At 45.6% G+C, this 16,966-nt stretch overlaps 1 protein-coding gene across 6 annotated transcripts in view; it reads left to right on the top strand.

Moving 5' to 3' along the window:
- CADM3 (cell adhesion molecule 3) overlaps positions 1–16,966 on the top strand; it is an 811,765-nt gene that overhangs the window by 592,662 nt on the left and 202,137 nt on the right. For all 6 annotated transcript variants that reach the window (XM_078670695.1, XM_078670694.1, XM_078670697.1 and 3 more), the window contains exon 7: positions 11,955–12,127. In XM_078670695.1, coding sequence (XP_078526821.1) covers positions 11,955–12,127 — 173 coding nt within the window. The remainder of the gene's footprint in view (positions 1–11,954; positions 12,128–16,966) is intronic.

The raw sequence follows: 16,966 nt of genomic DNA, 5'->3' as shown, positions 1-16,966 counted from the left end.
TATGGCAATGTCAGGCCTGTTGGTGGTAGCCGAGGCCAAAACAGAATTTCTTAGCATCGCTGGGCAAGAGACCGTGGGAGTCATACTAAGAAGAATCGGCCACTCGTTGTAGTTTGACATTGTCAATGGAGATGTACCTGTTATCCTTGCGACCAGGAAGTGGTGGTAAAATGACAGTTCTTGTGCCCTGCCTGCAAAGCACTGGAACTGGGGCATGATAAGAGGGGCAGAACTCCTTCTTGTTCTCCACCTTCTCACGGACCAGGTCTCCGACTCGAGGTTGTCAGACAACTACCAGAATCTGTAGAGCAGCTTCAGCTCCAGATGTGGAGGGCAAGTGTTCCTTTGCAAGATGTCTCGAGCCTCTTATAAGTTCTGTAACACAGCAGAATAATTATCTATGTCAAAGGGTACGGCTGTCGCCGCAGTGTCTAGACCATCAAGGTCCGTGACAAATATTTTTATGCCAAAGAGCATTTTGTATGGGATCCGCCCACCCAGAGATCTTCTAGGGAGATTATTAAGTGCACGTTGTACGCTATACAAATGGGTGAACCAGTTCCTGCCAGTACCTAAAACTCTAGCTGTCAAAGCTTGCTTTCAGTCACGGTTCATTCGCTCCACAACAGAATTGACCTCAGGCCGGTATGGAGGCGAAAGTTTGCCCTGTACCCCCAAAGACCCCATAGCTTCCTTGTACACCATAGAGGCGAACGCTGGACCCTGATCAGAATGGAAGGTGCCACATGCAAAAATTCCCACAAAGACACGCAAATCCCTGATGACAGTTCGAGCATCAGCACTCCTGGTGGCCAATCCCATTGAAAATGTGAGCACGAATCCACTGTAACTAAGATATACTCAAACGCAGTATCAGAAGTAAAAGGACCGCAGTGATCTAAGTAAACACAACCAAGCGGTCTATTAGATATGTATAGCTGAGTTTGTGGCGGCCGTGCAGCAGTCGAATGCTTAATCTGCTGACATATATCAAAAGAGGACATATTCACAAGTTTGTTTATATAATCCACGCCACCAGTAACGTTGTTGTAAGATAGAAACAGTCGCTGAAACGTCGGCATGAGCCGAGGCCATGCCACCGTGTGCGGCTGTTATCAAAGAGAGCCTGCGGTCCATGTTGGGAATCAGCCTGTCACCAACATCGTTAATTCTGACATAGGGAACTTTATCAGGACTTAAATGATAGGAGTATTTGGAATGGAAACCCCTAGGGTAATTATCACCCTTCTCTGTAGCAGCAATAGCCGCCAAGATGTCATCATCAATCTTACTTTTGCACCTTGTAACTGCTGCAACTAAATATGTTGCTACTGCTGTCTTTGCTGCCTCATCAGCTAGACTGTTGCCAACAGCGTGTACTCCTATGCGCTGGTGACCAAGAGTATGAATTACACTTATGAGAGGCAGATGCTCTTTAAGCTCTGCGACTCGAACCCATAGCATTTTATGCTTAATTGTGCTACCTTTGGAATCACGATAGTCATTCTGAGTACAAAAGAATAAATTGTCGTTGAAAGACTAAACACAGTAGTAAGAGTCACTCACAATCAAAGTAGGCACAAGAGTATCAGAAAACTCCAGTGCAAGCACCAGAGTACGGAGCTCTGCCAACTGGGCGGTACAGACCCCTTATGTCTGCGTGTGCACGACATCGGACTTGAATTCTCCATTCACAATGGTACCAGCCACTATTGCGCAGGCCGCTGAATAAGAATGTTTAGATCCTGTGGCTGATTGCGCTGAACCATCAGTGTAAATGATAAAATGGTAATCCTCAAGCGGGCACATAACAGAGCAGCAGGATGAACAAATTCATACTGTAAAAACCCCTGTGTTTGCAAAGAGGGGTCAAAGATAAATGTGACATCAGGCGATGTCAAAGAAGTGGCCCATTGTATCCAACGAGGATGTAAAGCTTTAGAATTTGGTACACTGGCTTTCATCACTGCCTCAAGGGCAGGATACAGTATCACAACCAACATGCGCTTTCCCTGTAACAGCGCTGTCTCTTTTAGAATTGCCATCTGTACTGCTGTCAAAACCTTTTCGACAGAAGAAAATCTAATCTCAGCTGAGGTGTACAAGTGTGACTTGTAAGCAATAGGTACTGTGTCTCCTTCATTAATCGTCGAGTACGTGAAACCCACAGCACCTGGCACAATTTTTATTACCGGGTTTATGTGGTTGTCACGTGTCAGTAAGTATTTAGATTCAAAAAGATCAGACTGCAAAGATTGCAGAATAGCAGAAGGTTCAGAAAGACAGCATGATTTGGCAAAAGGTGGTTGTATCAATGCATATAGAGGCTTGATACGCTGGGCATAATTGGGAATGTAGGTACGCCCGAAATTCAAAAATCCCAGCAAAGATTGTAATTTTTTCAGAGTTGTAGGAGATCGCGTGTTTCTCCAGTAAGTGAGGTGCAAGACCGCGACCTTCATTGTTGAGCTCATAGCCCAGGAACAACACTCTGTACTCTGCAGTGTGCGATTTTGCAAAGTTAACTATGATGCGGTCCATGCGACAGAGATGCGGCCACAATTTGTCGTTCGTGAGATAAATATCATCGACGTACGAGTACGCATCAGGGTCAATGCCGTCTGACGAAGAGACGACACGTGCGGCAAAGACGCCTGGGCTGTTTTTTTAGCCCATGGCTAAATTTTTACATTGTTTTTGTTTTCCGCCACAAGTGAACGCTGTCCATTGACTACTAAGAAGACATGTTATGACTAAAAAAGCCATTGGAAATGTCCAGTGTGGTTTTAAACCTTTTTCGCACAAGACTGTCTACGAGAGCAGAACTGTGGGTATTCTGTACTGCACATGTACGACCATGAGAGTTTAAATGGCGATAATCCAAAACTAGGCGGTACGAGTCATCAGGTTTGGTTACAGTGAAAATAGGATTATTCATGGGTGACAGGCATGTCTCAATCACACCTTTATATTCCAATTGTTCAAGGATTACCGCAACAGGAGCTTTTGCCTCCTAACACATGGGATATTGGGGTTGTGGCTGTGGCATAGACCGCAAAGGAATCTCATGTCTGGGCGAAAGTTTATCCCATCCAACCGGAGTACGGTACAACGCGGGTGCAAGCACCAGAGCTCTTCTGCAAAGTTCTGCGCCTTTGGCACAGTGTGTGAAAAACTAGGGAGGATCACCTCCTCCCCCCTCAGAGCAGCAAAAACGAAAGGAGGGGGCCAGTCTACCTCCGCTAACTAAATGTCATATGTAGAGGTCAGATTTTCCCCAAAAATCCCTTTGATTACACGTTGTATGTCACCTTCTATTAAAAGTACTATATCATATAGTCTGTCAGAGGGGGCCACTCTAGTGCCAGCAGTTTCCACTGTGATAAAAGTGTCAGTTGCTGTCGCCTTCAGATATGGACGCAGTGCTTGCTGCACTATTGTGACCTCCGCTGCTCAGTACAGTAGCGTTAATGCCCATGTCAGGTTTCGAAGCTGTGTTCTCACTATCTGTGGCATACCTTACGGTTAATGCAGCAACTTTCTTTTTCTGAAACAGAGGGTGTTGACATGGAAAGTCGTCCTGCTTGCCTTTACTGTCAACCGGGTGGGGCTGCTCACGTCCTTGCAGGGCACCCCGACCTCTGCCGCGTTCTCCTCCACCGGCTTGCATGCCTGATGTTTCCTATGAAGGAGAACGTTGATCAGGAACCTGAAACCTATCAGGAGATCTAATTCTTGCGCCGTCGCGCAAATCATATGTGCGCTCTGTAGACACCGGTATCAGTGAAGCAGGACGTGACCCTTGTTTCTGTTGTTGCTTCCCCTGTTTTTTATTCTTCCAATTCTGTTTAGGAAAATGTGGACAGTCGTCTTTATTAGACTTTGCCATCTGAGTTTGCGGTTGAGTTACTGTTTTAGCAAAAGGCTTAACACCCAAACTATTGCGGCCAATGGTTTTATAAGCATCCGCTATAATCTTCGGTAACGCGCTGGGTTTCTCGGCGTTGGCGACAAGGCGCAAAGCATTAGACACCTGAAAGTTAACCGCATCTCCCTTCACATTCGCAAGGATGAGATCAGCAACTACGCCAAACACTCCGACAAGCCTCATTTCCAACTCAACAGCTGCTCCAGACCGTGCTCATCCTGCACACGCTTGATCATGGAGGGCAGTACAGTCATAGACGGTGTGCCGAAGCACGTCGCATATACTGCTGCAAATACTTTACCCCAATTCTCACAATTGGTCACCTCTGGTACCAAGTCTTTCTGCAAACTAATTGTGAGAATTCTGTGTTTCTCCACAGGTGTCGTATTGGGAAATACTGCTCCCAGTTGGTCAAATTTCTCAGCAAGCCAATAAGGCATATCGTCGTTAGTTTGGGGGCGCTTGCCCATTACGAAATTAACCATGACGGGACTAATAGACATCCCGGCCGGTCCAACTGGTTGCGTTGCAACCCCAGGTGCTCCCACCTGAAGGTTGCGTGAAGCGTATTGTACTAGATAACGTGGATGTGGTGTGAACCCGGCCAAGACTGGCCAAGTGGCCCCAGAAATCGACAAAGGGCCCAACCGGATCAGGGTCCGGTGTGGGGGAGGGCACCATTAAACCAAATATGAATGCTGCCATGCTGAAATCGGAATCTCTGGTGTCTGATATGGGGTATAATTTGCAGGCGTTGTGGTGGGAGTGTAGGTGTGAAACATTTCATCATCCAAATTTACTGCGGGGAAACGTAACCCAAGAGTAGAAAAGATCAAAGGGGTACGCTGCCTCGGCACTCACCACAAAGATAACTTGACATACCATCGTCAGGCACTCTAAACTGTGTCAGATGATGCAGGAGCGCTGCACGACTTTGCGGAGCTATATCAATATCACCCATAAAGACACAGAGAAGAAATACAATTTATATAAATTGTAGCACAAAAAAAGGTAGTAATTCAAAACGTGAACCTTTTTAAATCTCAAGCTTGAATGAACCTATAACACATTCATATAGGTAGGTTAATCCATCGCGTCTGTTAACCAGAAACAGGAGTGAGGGTATTGTGGACAAATATAAGCACTACTAAAGCGTCTCAAATATAAGACCAAATGTTAGGTGTGCCATGTTGCGGGGATTCTGCTCATGCACAGAACTATGTGCAGGAAACCAGGACCTCGGTGTATTGTGGTGTACCAAAACCCCACCTCAGTGTCTTGAACCCCATTCCGACTAGCATCAGTGTCTCATTCATTCTCTGTGATACAGCGAAGCTACCAATGATTAGACAACCCAGAACAAGCAACATGGGAACCTCTCAGGAATAGTGGGAATCAAGAACACTCTTTCGTATTTATTCTCATGAGTGATCAGAGATACGGTATCGTTTAAAATGTTTATTTTAACTATGTGCTCTAAGATGCAGTATCTTTGCCAACATAAGTAAAAAAGATGCATAAAATCAATACAATCAGCATTGTTACAATTCCATAAAATACAAAGGGAGAAATCATATTATAATATTATAATGATAGTGGAATCAGGTCTATAGCGCCTTGTGTACCACCCTCCCCTTGCTAGGAGCTAGGTATTATAATAATAGAAGATCTCTAGGTATAAACGGGGAACCCATACCTCCAAAAGCAGGTGAAGTGAATGACATCCCAGATCAGCACAGCTCTTTGTGGATGGAAAGGTGTTCTCCAAGTGTCTCTCTCATGCATACAATGCAATATTAAAAGCACCCGAGTTTCAGTGATGTGCAGCTGTGTGCATGTTATGTCTAGAGCATGGGTTGATGAACCTGAATCAACAGCATACATTGTTATTTAACCTTGAACACTGTGTACAGATTTGAGGTCACAGTGTAAGTCTAGAGATGTGAAAAACAGACCGTTCTCATGTGAAGGAAAGCAAGCAGTTTGTCTTCATAAGAACAGAGGCATGTAGTGTTGTGTGTGTGCAAAAGCTCCAAAATGGCGCTTGAGCAACTAACTCACCTATGCCAATATAGCAATGTGTGCTTGCAGAAGCGTAGCTTCACTACATCAGAAGAAGGGAGGAATGCCTCTCATTCGATGAAGTGGATCAAACTGGCACTGCATTACATCAATAGGTTGACTTTAATTTGGGACTCTTTTTCTTTGTTGGTGCGACTTTAAATAGCAAGAAAATAAGACGATTGACTTGAGTGGTAGAGGCAGTGACTAATCAAGCAGCAATATTTCTTGGAAATATTACAGAAGAACTCCAAATTACGAGAATTGGACTTTGCAAAATAGAATGGTTTTAGATGTTATTCTTGCTGATTGAGGTGGAGCATGCTGTATCATCGGAACCAGCTGTTGTGTCTTCATACCGGACAATTCACTTTCTGTTTATAATGCCATTTCCAAACTGCATAAAATAGCCACTGAGATACATCAAGACTCAGGAACATGGACTTGTACTGAATGGTTCTGGAGCATATTTTCTGTATGGGATCTGAAAGTATTGTCGGCCTTGTTGATAATTATTTCAATTCTCCTCTCTTGTTGTTTATGTATTCACTGTGGGCCAATGCTCTGTTCCCTCTGTATTTCCACTTGTACTACTTGTGTTCCATCTAAAAATAATGTCCAGAATGCAAATGCCCGTTTAGAAATGGAACAAGAAATTTGTGAAATTATGTTAATTGATATTCATGATGTATATCATACCCCTTTTAATAAAAAGAAAATGTTTTAGCTTATGCTAAAAGGGTCGTCTATTGAAACGTGTAATATTTTACTTCGCATAAGCTACAGCCATGTTGACTGTGGTGTCCATTTAGTTTCATTCGTAATTATTTCGTACTCTGCTGTTTGCCTTTTCACTCTGCTTGTGCCATCTATTTTAGTTGACCTCCTGACATGGCTAAGCAATGTATGTGCTGGGGGTTTGTGGCTGCCAGTGCACCTGGTCTTAGATGTTATTTATTGACTGTTTACTGCTGCCATAAGCATCCCTGCTTCCCCTCCCTATTTGCTGAACAAGTGTTTATCCATCTGCCCTTGTTTGCTGATACCTATTTGTAAACTTGCTCCTTCCATTTCTGTCCTCATGCTTACATTGCAGAAAAAGAGTATATAAAGACAATGGTCTGTTATTTTATTTCCACTCCAGTGCCGATCTCTTTTTGTTACTCTTTGGAACCTGTGGACGAGAGGGTGACCCTGCACTAGTGTGCTCACTTTTGGGTACATTTCCATACAACCATCTAACTGTTAAGGAGAACTGATACTGTTATACATTTATTACTATCATCTGGGGCAGAAGAATTGCATGAAGGGGGCCTTTTCTTGACTGCTTGGTTGGCTGGTTGCAAGCAGGACCCCACAAGTTTGTGACTTTCGTGATTGAGTGAGCGGGAAATTTTTCCTGAGCAGATTCCAACTGGGGATGCTCAGTGGGGGACTCCGTGTCCCAGACTGCAGAGCAGGGAGGAGGAGTCCTGTTGGTTTCCCGGCACCACGCACGCTGTAAAAGCATTGCTTACCTGCCTGCGGCGTCCTTCAGAGACCAGAGGAGGCTGTCCCCCCCCCCCCCCCAACTCTTGGTCTTCTGACTTTAGCCCTCTCCCTGGAGGCGCTTATTGAACGCATTGCTCTTGACGTATACTCAGCTACTGAGGATCCTGGGGGGGTCTAAGAATGTTAACACAAGGTGGGCATAACAGGGTGTTTTCTTGCTAACGTCTTTGCACTGAGTGGTCTTTTTGCAATTTGCCAGCTGCCAGGCTGTGGTTTTTTTTTACTTTCCGGTTTCATCTGGCCAAAATCTTGGCAACTTCAGCTAAAAGTTTTTATCCTGTTGCCTTGTTTGACATATCCCTGCTTTTAACATCAAGGTCGGGTCATCATGGGGAAATGCAAGACGGTTGCTGCAGCCTCCACTGCCCCTTCGATAACTATTATTGACTACTTTTCACAAAGTGCAGCATGGGTTCTAGATAAGGTAATTGAGCTTGTGGCACAACGGCTCTTCCGCTCACCAGCTACCCGTCTGCTTCCCAGCTTAACTAGCCCCCGCAAATGGGTCAGCATTACGCAGCCTAGAGTTGGTGGGGGTGGCTGAGGCCGAATGGGGGTTCTATTCACCTAATGCTCAGAATGTAGGTGGGGTGTTGGGTGCACTTGATATTACAAATAAGGCTAGCAGGGCAAAACCAGCCTCAACATCTATGCCTGGTTGCAGCAAGAACATTAACAAACCAGTGGCTTCCAGCATGCCAGGGGGGATACCAGTGTGGGTCCCGGGTCCGGAGCCAAAAGAAAGTGCTCCCTGGCTGGGAGCAAGGCAAAGCGTCCGAGGGCAGAGGCTTCATTGCCCAGTATGCATGGCACACAGGTCCTGTCAAAGGCAGAAACTGTTGCTCTTAAACTTTTATGATGCCACATTGTCTCTTCCAGAGGTTTGTAACATCTCTAGGCTGGGTGCGTCTATGTGCAATCTAAATGACTCCATTCTGTAAGAGATATCTTATGCTGGTCTGAGATTTTAATATCCATCCATGTGGAGATCCGAGAGAGTTAGACGCTGGAGCTTCAGGTGGTCCTCGTTTGGCAGGGCTGCATCTAGAACATACCTGTCAGGGAGATAACCGTAATGCCCTAGTGAACGAGTTTGACCTTTTATCAGCAATGGGCAAACTGGACCCAGGTCGAAGGGAACGTATACCCACATTTAAAGGGAAGGGTAGTGATTCATTTATAGATTTTATTTTTGTTTCTACCCGGCTTGTTTACCTTCTATTGGATTTCTCTTTTGAAGTGAGTATCTTTAGTGACCATAACCCCCTATGTCTTAAAGCCAACTGGCCCCTACTAGCCCAAAACAAGGGGGGAGGAAGGGGGGACAACTGAGAGCAACTTATGGTGGTAGAAGGCTTAAATGGGGCCAGATCATTCCTGACTCTTTCCATGAGACCTTATTAGTCAAAGTTAGAAGGAGCTACAGACGTGCCTGGCTCCGCAGCCCAAGCCAGGAGTTCTCATTAATGCTTTTGCAGTTATTTATCACTGACTTATTGGGTGCTCCGGCCTCTAAATGTTACCTAGACCTGGTCCCAAGATGGTTTGAGTCTGCCTGCTTGTGCATGTCTAGGAACCTTAAGGAAGCTCTACGTACCACCCCAAGAGACAGTTGCCTAGTAAGAACCTGTAGTAAGCAGTACAAAGGAGCATTGGCTAAGCGTAAGGCGGTGTTGAAGGAGGATGCCTGGAACGAGCAATCTTTAAAGAGTAGTTCCACTTTTTGGGGCAGTGTTAACAGCTCCTTCTTGGCATCCGACACAGTAATTGCTCTTGATACCCTGATCATGGAGGATGAATGGGTTAGCCATTTTGAGGACACGTTCCGGTATCCACCTGCTCAGAGTGTCTCTAGTGGAGCGGGAACAGGGAAATCGGCCCTGTCTGTTTCAGACGGGGAAGTTAGTAAGGGCATAGTAGGTTTGTCCTGTAACAAGGCCCTGGGACCAGATGGGATTCCCCCAGATCTTTACATCTCCAATCTGGAGCTGTGGGCCCCTGCCCTCACTTCAATAATCAATGCGACTGTTAGAGTTGGCCAGCGAGATTCCGGGGACACCTCGACCATCGTTCCTCTTTTTAAAAAAGGGAATAGAAACAGTACGCACTGTTATGGGCCAATCTCCCTGTTGGATTCAGTGGTCAAAGTGGTTGGGCCTATTTTACTGGACCGATTATCTAACTGGGACAACAATAACATATTTTCAGTAGTTAAGTATGGTATTCGTCCTGGTGGATCGACCATGGACCAATGTCTGAACCTGTTCATGATGCTTAATAAGTATACAGTTGCCCGCCCTGGTACTATTTACTTGCCGTTCATGGACCTTTCCTCCGCGTTCGATCTCGTTAATATAAGTAAGCTGTGGCAAACTGTCAGCTATCTGGGTGGATAGGGATATTGTTCTTTTTTTTTTTACAGGATCTCCATCGAGACACTAAGGTGGAGGTCAGATACACCAAAGACTTTAAGGTAACCCGAAAGTTCTCTATACAGAGAGGGGTCCGTCAGGGATGCATCCTGGCCCTTTTTTTGTTTAACCTATATATAAACAACTTAGAGAAGGTATTACTGGAGTCTAAGGTGGATATCCTCTGGTGGGACAGCGCTGCCTTCCTGTCCTTTTGTATGCAAATGATGCTGTCTTGATGGCTAGAATTTAGAGGGGGCTGCAAACGTTGCTAAACTCCATTGTCCAATTTATGGAAGAGCAGGACTTGATGTTCAATAATTGTTAATCCTATGTGATGCAAGTGGGATCTCGCTCGCGTAAGCCCCACACTTTTAAGATTGGGTCTTCCCCGGTTCCTATGACCCGTGTCTTTTCCTATATGCGGGTTTGTTGGACAGCAAGATGAATTGGGGGGCTTTAAAAAATTTGTAAGAAAAGTAACTTTAGTCTGGCAAATGCGGCTATTTTAAATTTTGCTTCTAGATTAGGTAAAAGACCGGTTGGGGAAATATTGCAGGTCTATAGGGCTAAGCGTATTGCTAAAGTGTTGTATTGTATGGAAATCGGGGGTCTTATGGACTTGGTGATCTTCCAATCTCCGAAAACACCTTTTTGAGACGTCTCGTAGCTGTTCTTCAGGGTACGCCAACCTTTATTGTCCATGAGGAACCAGCAATGGTTTATCTTACTGATTTTTAGGCTCTTTGCCCCCTTTTTTATGCGTAAAAATTTGACTTAGCAAGGGGACATCTTTAAACAAACTGATCTTAAACGATTGTATGGCCCTTGACCATAGTGACTAGGCTTCAGTTTGACCTTTTTCATCTCCTTCTTCCCCACCCCAGGGTGCAGTGTAAGGGCCAGAGGTTGTTGCCCTGTGGCTGCAACGGTAATTCTCCACAGGAAATGCTTCGATTCTTGATGTTTTGTAGTTTTATGACCCATCTAGGAAATCAGTTATCATTCTGATTTTGAAAAAGGCAAATTTTAGGCATGTGTGTCACACTTACATTTTGTTTAATTAATGCTTAAGGGTAGCACCGTTTTTTATGTACTTAGTTTTTTCAAAATCTGCAGTTAGGCTTAGATCTCGTTCTGATTAACTTGCATGTTTTTAACATATAATCTATTGGCAATCTTTTATGCCAGTTTCTTGGTTTCATCTATTGCCAACATAGTTGCAATAGCCAGTCAGTGGAGGTCACTACGTACTTTATCAAGTTTTGCACACTCTTCTAATAATAAAGAAGGTCCTTTATTATTTTGTAGTTCATAGTGGAGTATCTTGTGTAAACCACATTTGGCATTTGGCCACCATTTGTTTAAATCTGATGTGATAAGTTGTTTTTAACCAAGTCATTTTACCTATCCGGTGTTGCCGGTGTAAGACTTGTGCTTTCTCTATTTTAACCTTTATACACAGTTTTGGACACTATCTTAATTGGTACGTTTTATCTGATGATGAAATTTATCTGTATCTCATGTGTGCTCTTTATGGTGTTTGTTAAATAAACCGAATAAAGATTGTTGATTGATAATTGGACAGCAAGGTTTTAGAAAATGAAATTACCTTTTGAGCCTTCATTTTGTTAGCCATGTTCAAAACCATTGAAGGACCTGCTTAGAATAAATTGTCACACTAAACTTAGTAGAACTGAGGTCATTGTATGAGATGTAAAATTGGAAAGAAATTCAAAGTTCCGTGCATCTGGTTAAGGAACCCTACTAGATGCTCCTGGGTAGGCCGTGATTGCATTACAGGATATTTGTCTATAAAGGCATTCTATATTAGGGATCATTAGGTTCCCTTACTAACGAGAACACTCTCCAGCTGTAACTGATAATAATTCTTTGCAGTTAAACTCTGAAGTTCACGATAAAGTAAATATGAGGTCTCTTATACGATGGTTGTTGCTCTTGTTCCTTTTTTCTGATATACTTATTGCTTTTTCTAATTTAAGTCCCAGAACCTACGTCTGGGAGAAGAAAGGAGGCGAGCTTCCACCACAATCCAGGCAGCAGGAGAACACCCTTGTCTTCTTATTCCTCAACAAGAGTGACAGCGGGGTGTACTTGTGCAAGGTCAGCAGTCTGATGGGCAATTATGTCGCCGAACACAACTTGGATGTCAATGGTAAGCACGTTTTCTCTTAGAATTTACTGGTCCCTGGTTTATATTGATCTGCATTTTCACTTTCACAGGACATATAAATTGCATGCTTGTCATTCGTGCTATCCGCTCTAGTTCATTTCGGTCATTGAAAGTGTCTAAGTTGTTTCTACAGCCATTCTGGTCATATAAAAATCTCTGAATAGTTATTTCTTGATGTGGGGAGTGGCCAATGTTTACGAGCAACGGTGTTGCAACAAGCGCATTGTTCACTTATCTTAGCAAATAGACAGGTGCTGTTGGCAAGTAGCTCCGAAGTTCCTTCCATTATAATGAAACCATTCTTCTCTGGAGTTTGCATGGACGACAGCATGCAATAGTCTAATGATGGAGTTATAAAGGCTAGCTCATATATATATATATATATATATATATATATATATATATATATATATATATATATATATATATATATATATTACCTACTGGCGGTCGCCAGTAGGTATATATAGTTAGGATTTTTTCTCTATGGGATTTTTGAAAATTCTATGTCTAATAACTTTGGCGTTTGTGGACGGAATTGGCTGAAATTTTCAGGAAAATGGAACATTTTGTTTCTGAGCAGCACCTGAAAATTTGGGGGGGGGGTCGTCAAGGGGGGGCCGAGAAAAAAGGGGGGTCCCAAAACGTGTTTTTGCCATGCAATTTTCCATAGGGCGGTTGGCCTCACTTTTAGCTCGAACGGCTGAATGGATTTCCACGAAACTTGGCAAAATTGTAGATATTGTTTGCCCGATGTGCCTTTGCTAGGTCTCAAGATATGTGGTCCTGTGAATTTTGAGTAAATTAGGTTTAAAAAAAGATATATATCTAGAGCCGCGCCCGGTACGCGTACCGGGGAGCGCTCCAGGCGCGCCACGCGACTTGCGCACGGCAAGCTGATTGGTTCTCGGGTGTCTGTAAACATTCGAAACAGTCCGCAGCGGCCGCCATCTTGTGTCTCGGTAGGATTGAGACACAAGAGGTGGCAAGAATCAAAGGGGGGAAATGAGCAAAAGGGGGCAGGGTACACCCCCCTGACCCCCTACTTTTGATGTGGGGGCCATAAAAGGCTCCCGCGGGTGAAAAAAAAATTTCGATTTTCGCGGGGGGGGGGAGCGCCCGGTACGCGCACCGGGGAGCGTACCATGGAGATTAAAAATGACAGACTTTAAAAAAAAAAAAAAAAAAGCTTCTTTTTATAAATTGGAGGTAGTTCTGAAAAGAACTTTTTTTTTATTTTGTTGTTTTATATATTTTTTTTAGACTTTTTAAAACAATTTTATATATTTTTTGGATTTTTGTCAAGGGAAAAACAAAAACAAGGATTCCAAAACTACTCAACAGGAGCAAAAAAAATAGAAAATTTAGGGACTGGAAGAGCAGCGGTGTTGCTGTTTCTTTAGGGCAATGAGTTCAACACTCTGCTCCCCATAGCAGAGCAGTTCGTCACACTCCGTGCACAAAAATTTGATGCCTGCAAACACCGGCTGAATGTTAGGGACCATTCTTCCACGGGGTGGTCCCGAAGGTGTTGCTCCACCAGTGGAGGTGCTGCCGCCATCTGTGGGTACATTCCGTGCCAGCTCTCTGACACTCTCCCTGGCAAAGTTGTTAGGGTGTCTTCTTTTCACATGCCTGATCAAATTAGCATTCCCAAAACTATATTTTTTCAGAGGATTGCCTCTGGATAAACTACTCCCACATATTTTGCAAGTTACTTTGGGAGCGTTGACTTTTTTCTGTCCTTCAGGGATGTCGTAAAATTTCCAGATGAAATGGGTTTTTTTCTTTTGCTGAGGAGGGTCGTCATCTAAAAATCCATCTGAATCACTGCTGGATGACTCTCTTGCAGCCATTGCTTCAGATCAGAAAAGTAGGAGATAGAGTAGACAGAACAGCTCTTGCTCTCTCCAAGTACAAAGCAATAGTGAGAGAAATGGGTGGGTTTCACACAATTTGGAAAAAAAAAAGTTCTGAACCAATGAAAAGTGTTATTTTAAAGAAAGTCACATGGTTTGACGCGCTTACGCTACGCGCCCCGGGGCGCGTCCCGGGCGTGTATCGTAAGCGCATCGGGGCGCTTACGTTGCGCGATCGTATGCGCTTCCGGGTGCGCTTACGCGGTGCGTCATAAGACGCATCTCGCGGCTACGCGATACGTGTCTTATGACGCAAGGCGTGGCGGCTACGCGATACGTCACAATGTTGTTTTCGTTCGCGGCAATAGCGCTTCCGGGACGCGCATCAGTACGCGCCCCGGGGCGCGCCGCAAAATTGCGCTTACCCGTGCGTTCACCTGTCCGCGCCCCGGGAGAACACAGCATTGATGCACCGATAACTCAACCACACTCCCATGCAGGTAGGTCACACAGAGAACTGCGGAAGAAAGAACTGGCAGCACGCATCCAGTACCCCAGTGCCGCCGACCCCACTCGCAGCCCATTACATTGAGTCCCCCTCTCCCGCCGACGCACCTCCATTGACACTGCTAGCACTATCATCGTCAGCCATGGAGAGCATATACACCGTATATGGGCCCCAGAAATCACGTGGACGTGACCTCGCAGGAAGCCCCTCGTAATAGCAAACTAGCTGATCCGTGCAGAATGCCATATTTAGCAGCCACAGCTGTTCATCAGGCGCTCTCCTCCCTCCCCAAGCCATAGCCACTCGGCGTTTAGCAATCTGTAATGCCAATACTACCAACCGCCTTACACTCGCAGGCACACCGGAGGCCAATCCCAACAAGCACAGTCGGATGTCCATCGCAACCTCAGTCGACGTCATTTTAGAGAGTGCCTCGGTCACAGCCATCCAGAAAGTATACACACGCGCGCAACCCCAGGCCAAGTGTACATAGTCCGCATCATCCATCCCACACCGAACACATTGAGACGTCTCTCGAAGACCATACCTTACCAACTGAGATGGCGTATAGTACCACTGGTGCAAAAACTTATAATGAATAAGGCGAAAGTTGCCATTGGCCACGAACCCCCCGGTCATAGAACAGCACTCGGACCACTCATCATCTGTGAGTGGGTCAGGCAGGCACGCGTCCCACCTCGCCTTCGCCGTCACTGCGCCTCCCCCCTCATCCTCCTGCGAGGCTCGGTATAACCTGGAGAGCAACTTGGCCTTATCCGGTGCAGTGTATAGTAATTGCAAGGCACTCAGTGTCAAGGGTTCCTCCGGACATGTAGGATATAAGGCATGTATTGCAGCTCGGAGCCGGACATATATAAACGTGGACATAACCACGTTCGGGGAGCGATCCGTCATAGCCTGCAATGAGAGGAAAGAGGCACCTGGAAAAAGTTTCCCAACCGTGTCGAGCCCCGCACCCTGCAGGACCTGCAAGGCCCCGATCTCGCTGGAGACCGAGATCTCTGTGTGGTACCGCAGTGGCATGTTAGGGGCATATAACGGCAGTCGGTCCGCTCGTTTACCCAGTTCTCGCCAGGCATTAGCAGTGGAGCGAACCGTGTCTACCTCTCCCTTCTCAAACACAGAGTGCGTGTTGACTATCATTGCCTTCAGTGGAATAGGCAGGACTGCACTGGCTTCAAGCGCTACATGTGGCGTGTACGGCGGGGCCGACAGCCAATAGGCAGCAATCTGCGCCTGGGCGCACAAGTAGTATAGTTTCATATCTGGTACGGCGAAGCCCCCCAGCTCATACGGCTTAGTCAAGACATTCCATTTCACTCTTGGTTTCTTACCGGCCCAGGTTAACGCTATCAGCAAAGACTGCAGTCTGGCAAAGAAATGCGATTTAAGCGGGAGTGGAATATTAACAAAAAGATGTAAGAATTTCGGAAGAACCACCATTTTTATTAGGGACACGCGATCGGCGAAGGTGAGCGGGAGTCGAATCCAACGTGCCACCTGGTCCTCTAGTTTAGAGATAGCCACTCCGTAATTAGCCCGAAGGATTTCCTGACAGTCCCTATGCATCCAAATTCCAAGGTAACGGACCGGTTCCGTGGCCCACTCTAACGGGAACTCCAAGGGGAAGGGGGCCGCAACTTCAGTGAGTGGCAATATAACAGATTTCTCCCAATTAATGGAGAGACCAGAGAGACGGCTAAACCGAATAAATTCAGGCAGCATGGATTCCAAATAGCGCGCAGGTTCTCGCACATAAAGGACCATATCATCGGCATACATGGATATCGCCAGAGATCGAAGAGGAAACTTCAGGGCAGCTTCCACATACCTTTGCCTCAGCACACGCGCCAGTGGCTCCATCACAAGAGCAAAGGCGACAAGGGACAGCCCTGCCTTGTACTTCGCCGCACAGGGAACGAATCTGACACATGGCCGTTCACCCGTACACGTGCAATTGGATTAGTGTAGAGCAGAGTCACCAGTGACGTAAAGAAGAATGGCACTCCCATACGATGTAAGATCGCAATCATATACCGCCATGCGACTGAGTCGAAGGCTTTCGCGGCGTCTAGCAAGACAGCTACCGCAGCCAAGTCTGGTTTGAGAAGATGTAACACCGCAAATATAGCCCGCAAATTGTGAGTGGTAGACCGGAGGGGGATAAAGCCAGACTGATCTGGCAGTACCATGACCGGGAGGAGCAGGCGCAGCCGAGTCGCCAACACTTTAGCAATGATTTTGACATTGGTGTTCATAAGGGACAAGGGCCGATACGATTCGCATTTATTCGGCGGTTTACCTGGTTTCGGCAGCGCAACCAAAAGCGCCTCTCTCATTGTGGTTGGGAATTGACCCTGCTCTACCGCCTCCTGTAGGACCATCGCCAGGTGTGGTAGCAAAAGATACACATATTCTTTATAAAATTCGGAC

The sequence above is a fragment of the Lissotriton helveticus genome, chromosome 12 (genome assembly GCF_964261635.1).
Source record: "Lissotriton helveticus chromosome 12, aLisHel1.1, whole genome shotgun sequence".
NCBI lineage: Eukaryota > Metazoa > Chordata > Amphibia > Caudata > Salamandridae > Lissotriton > Lissotriton helveticus.
The sequence above is the reverse complement of the archived record's forward strand: the minus strand, read 5'-3'. Positions and strand labels throughout refer to the sequence as shown.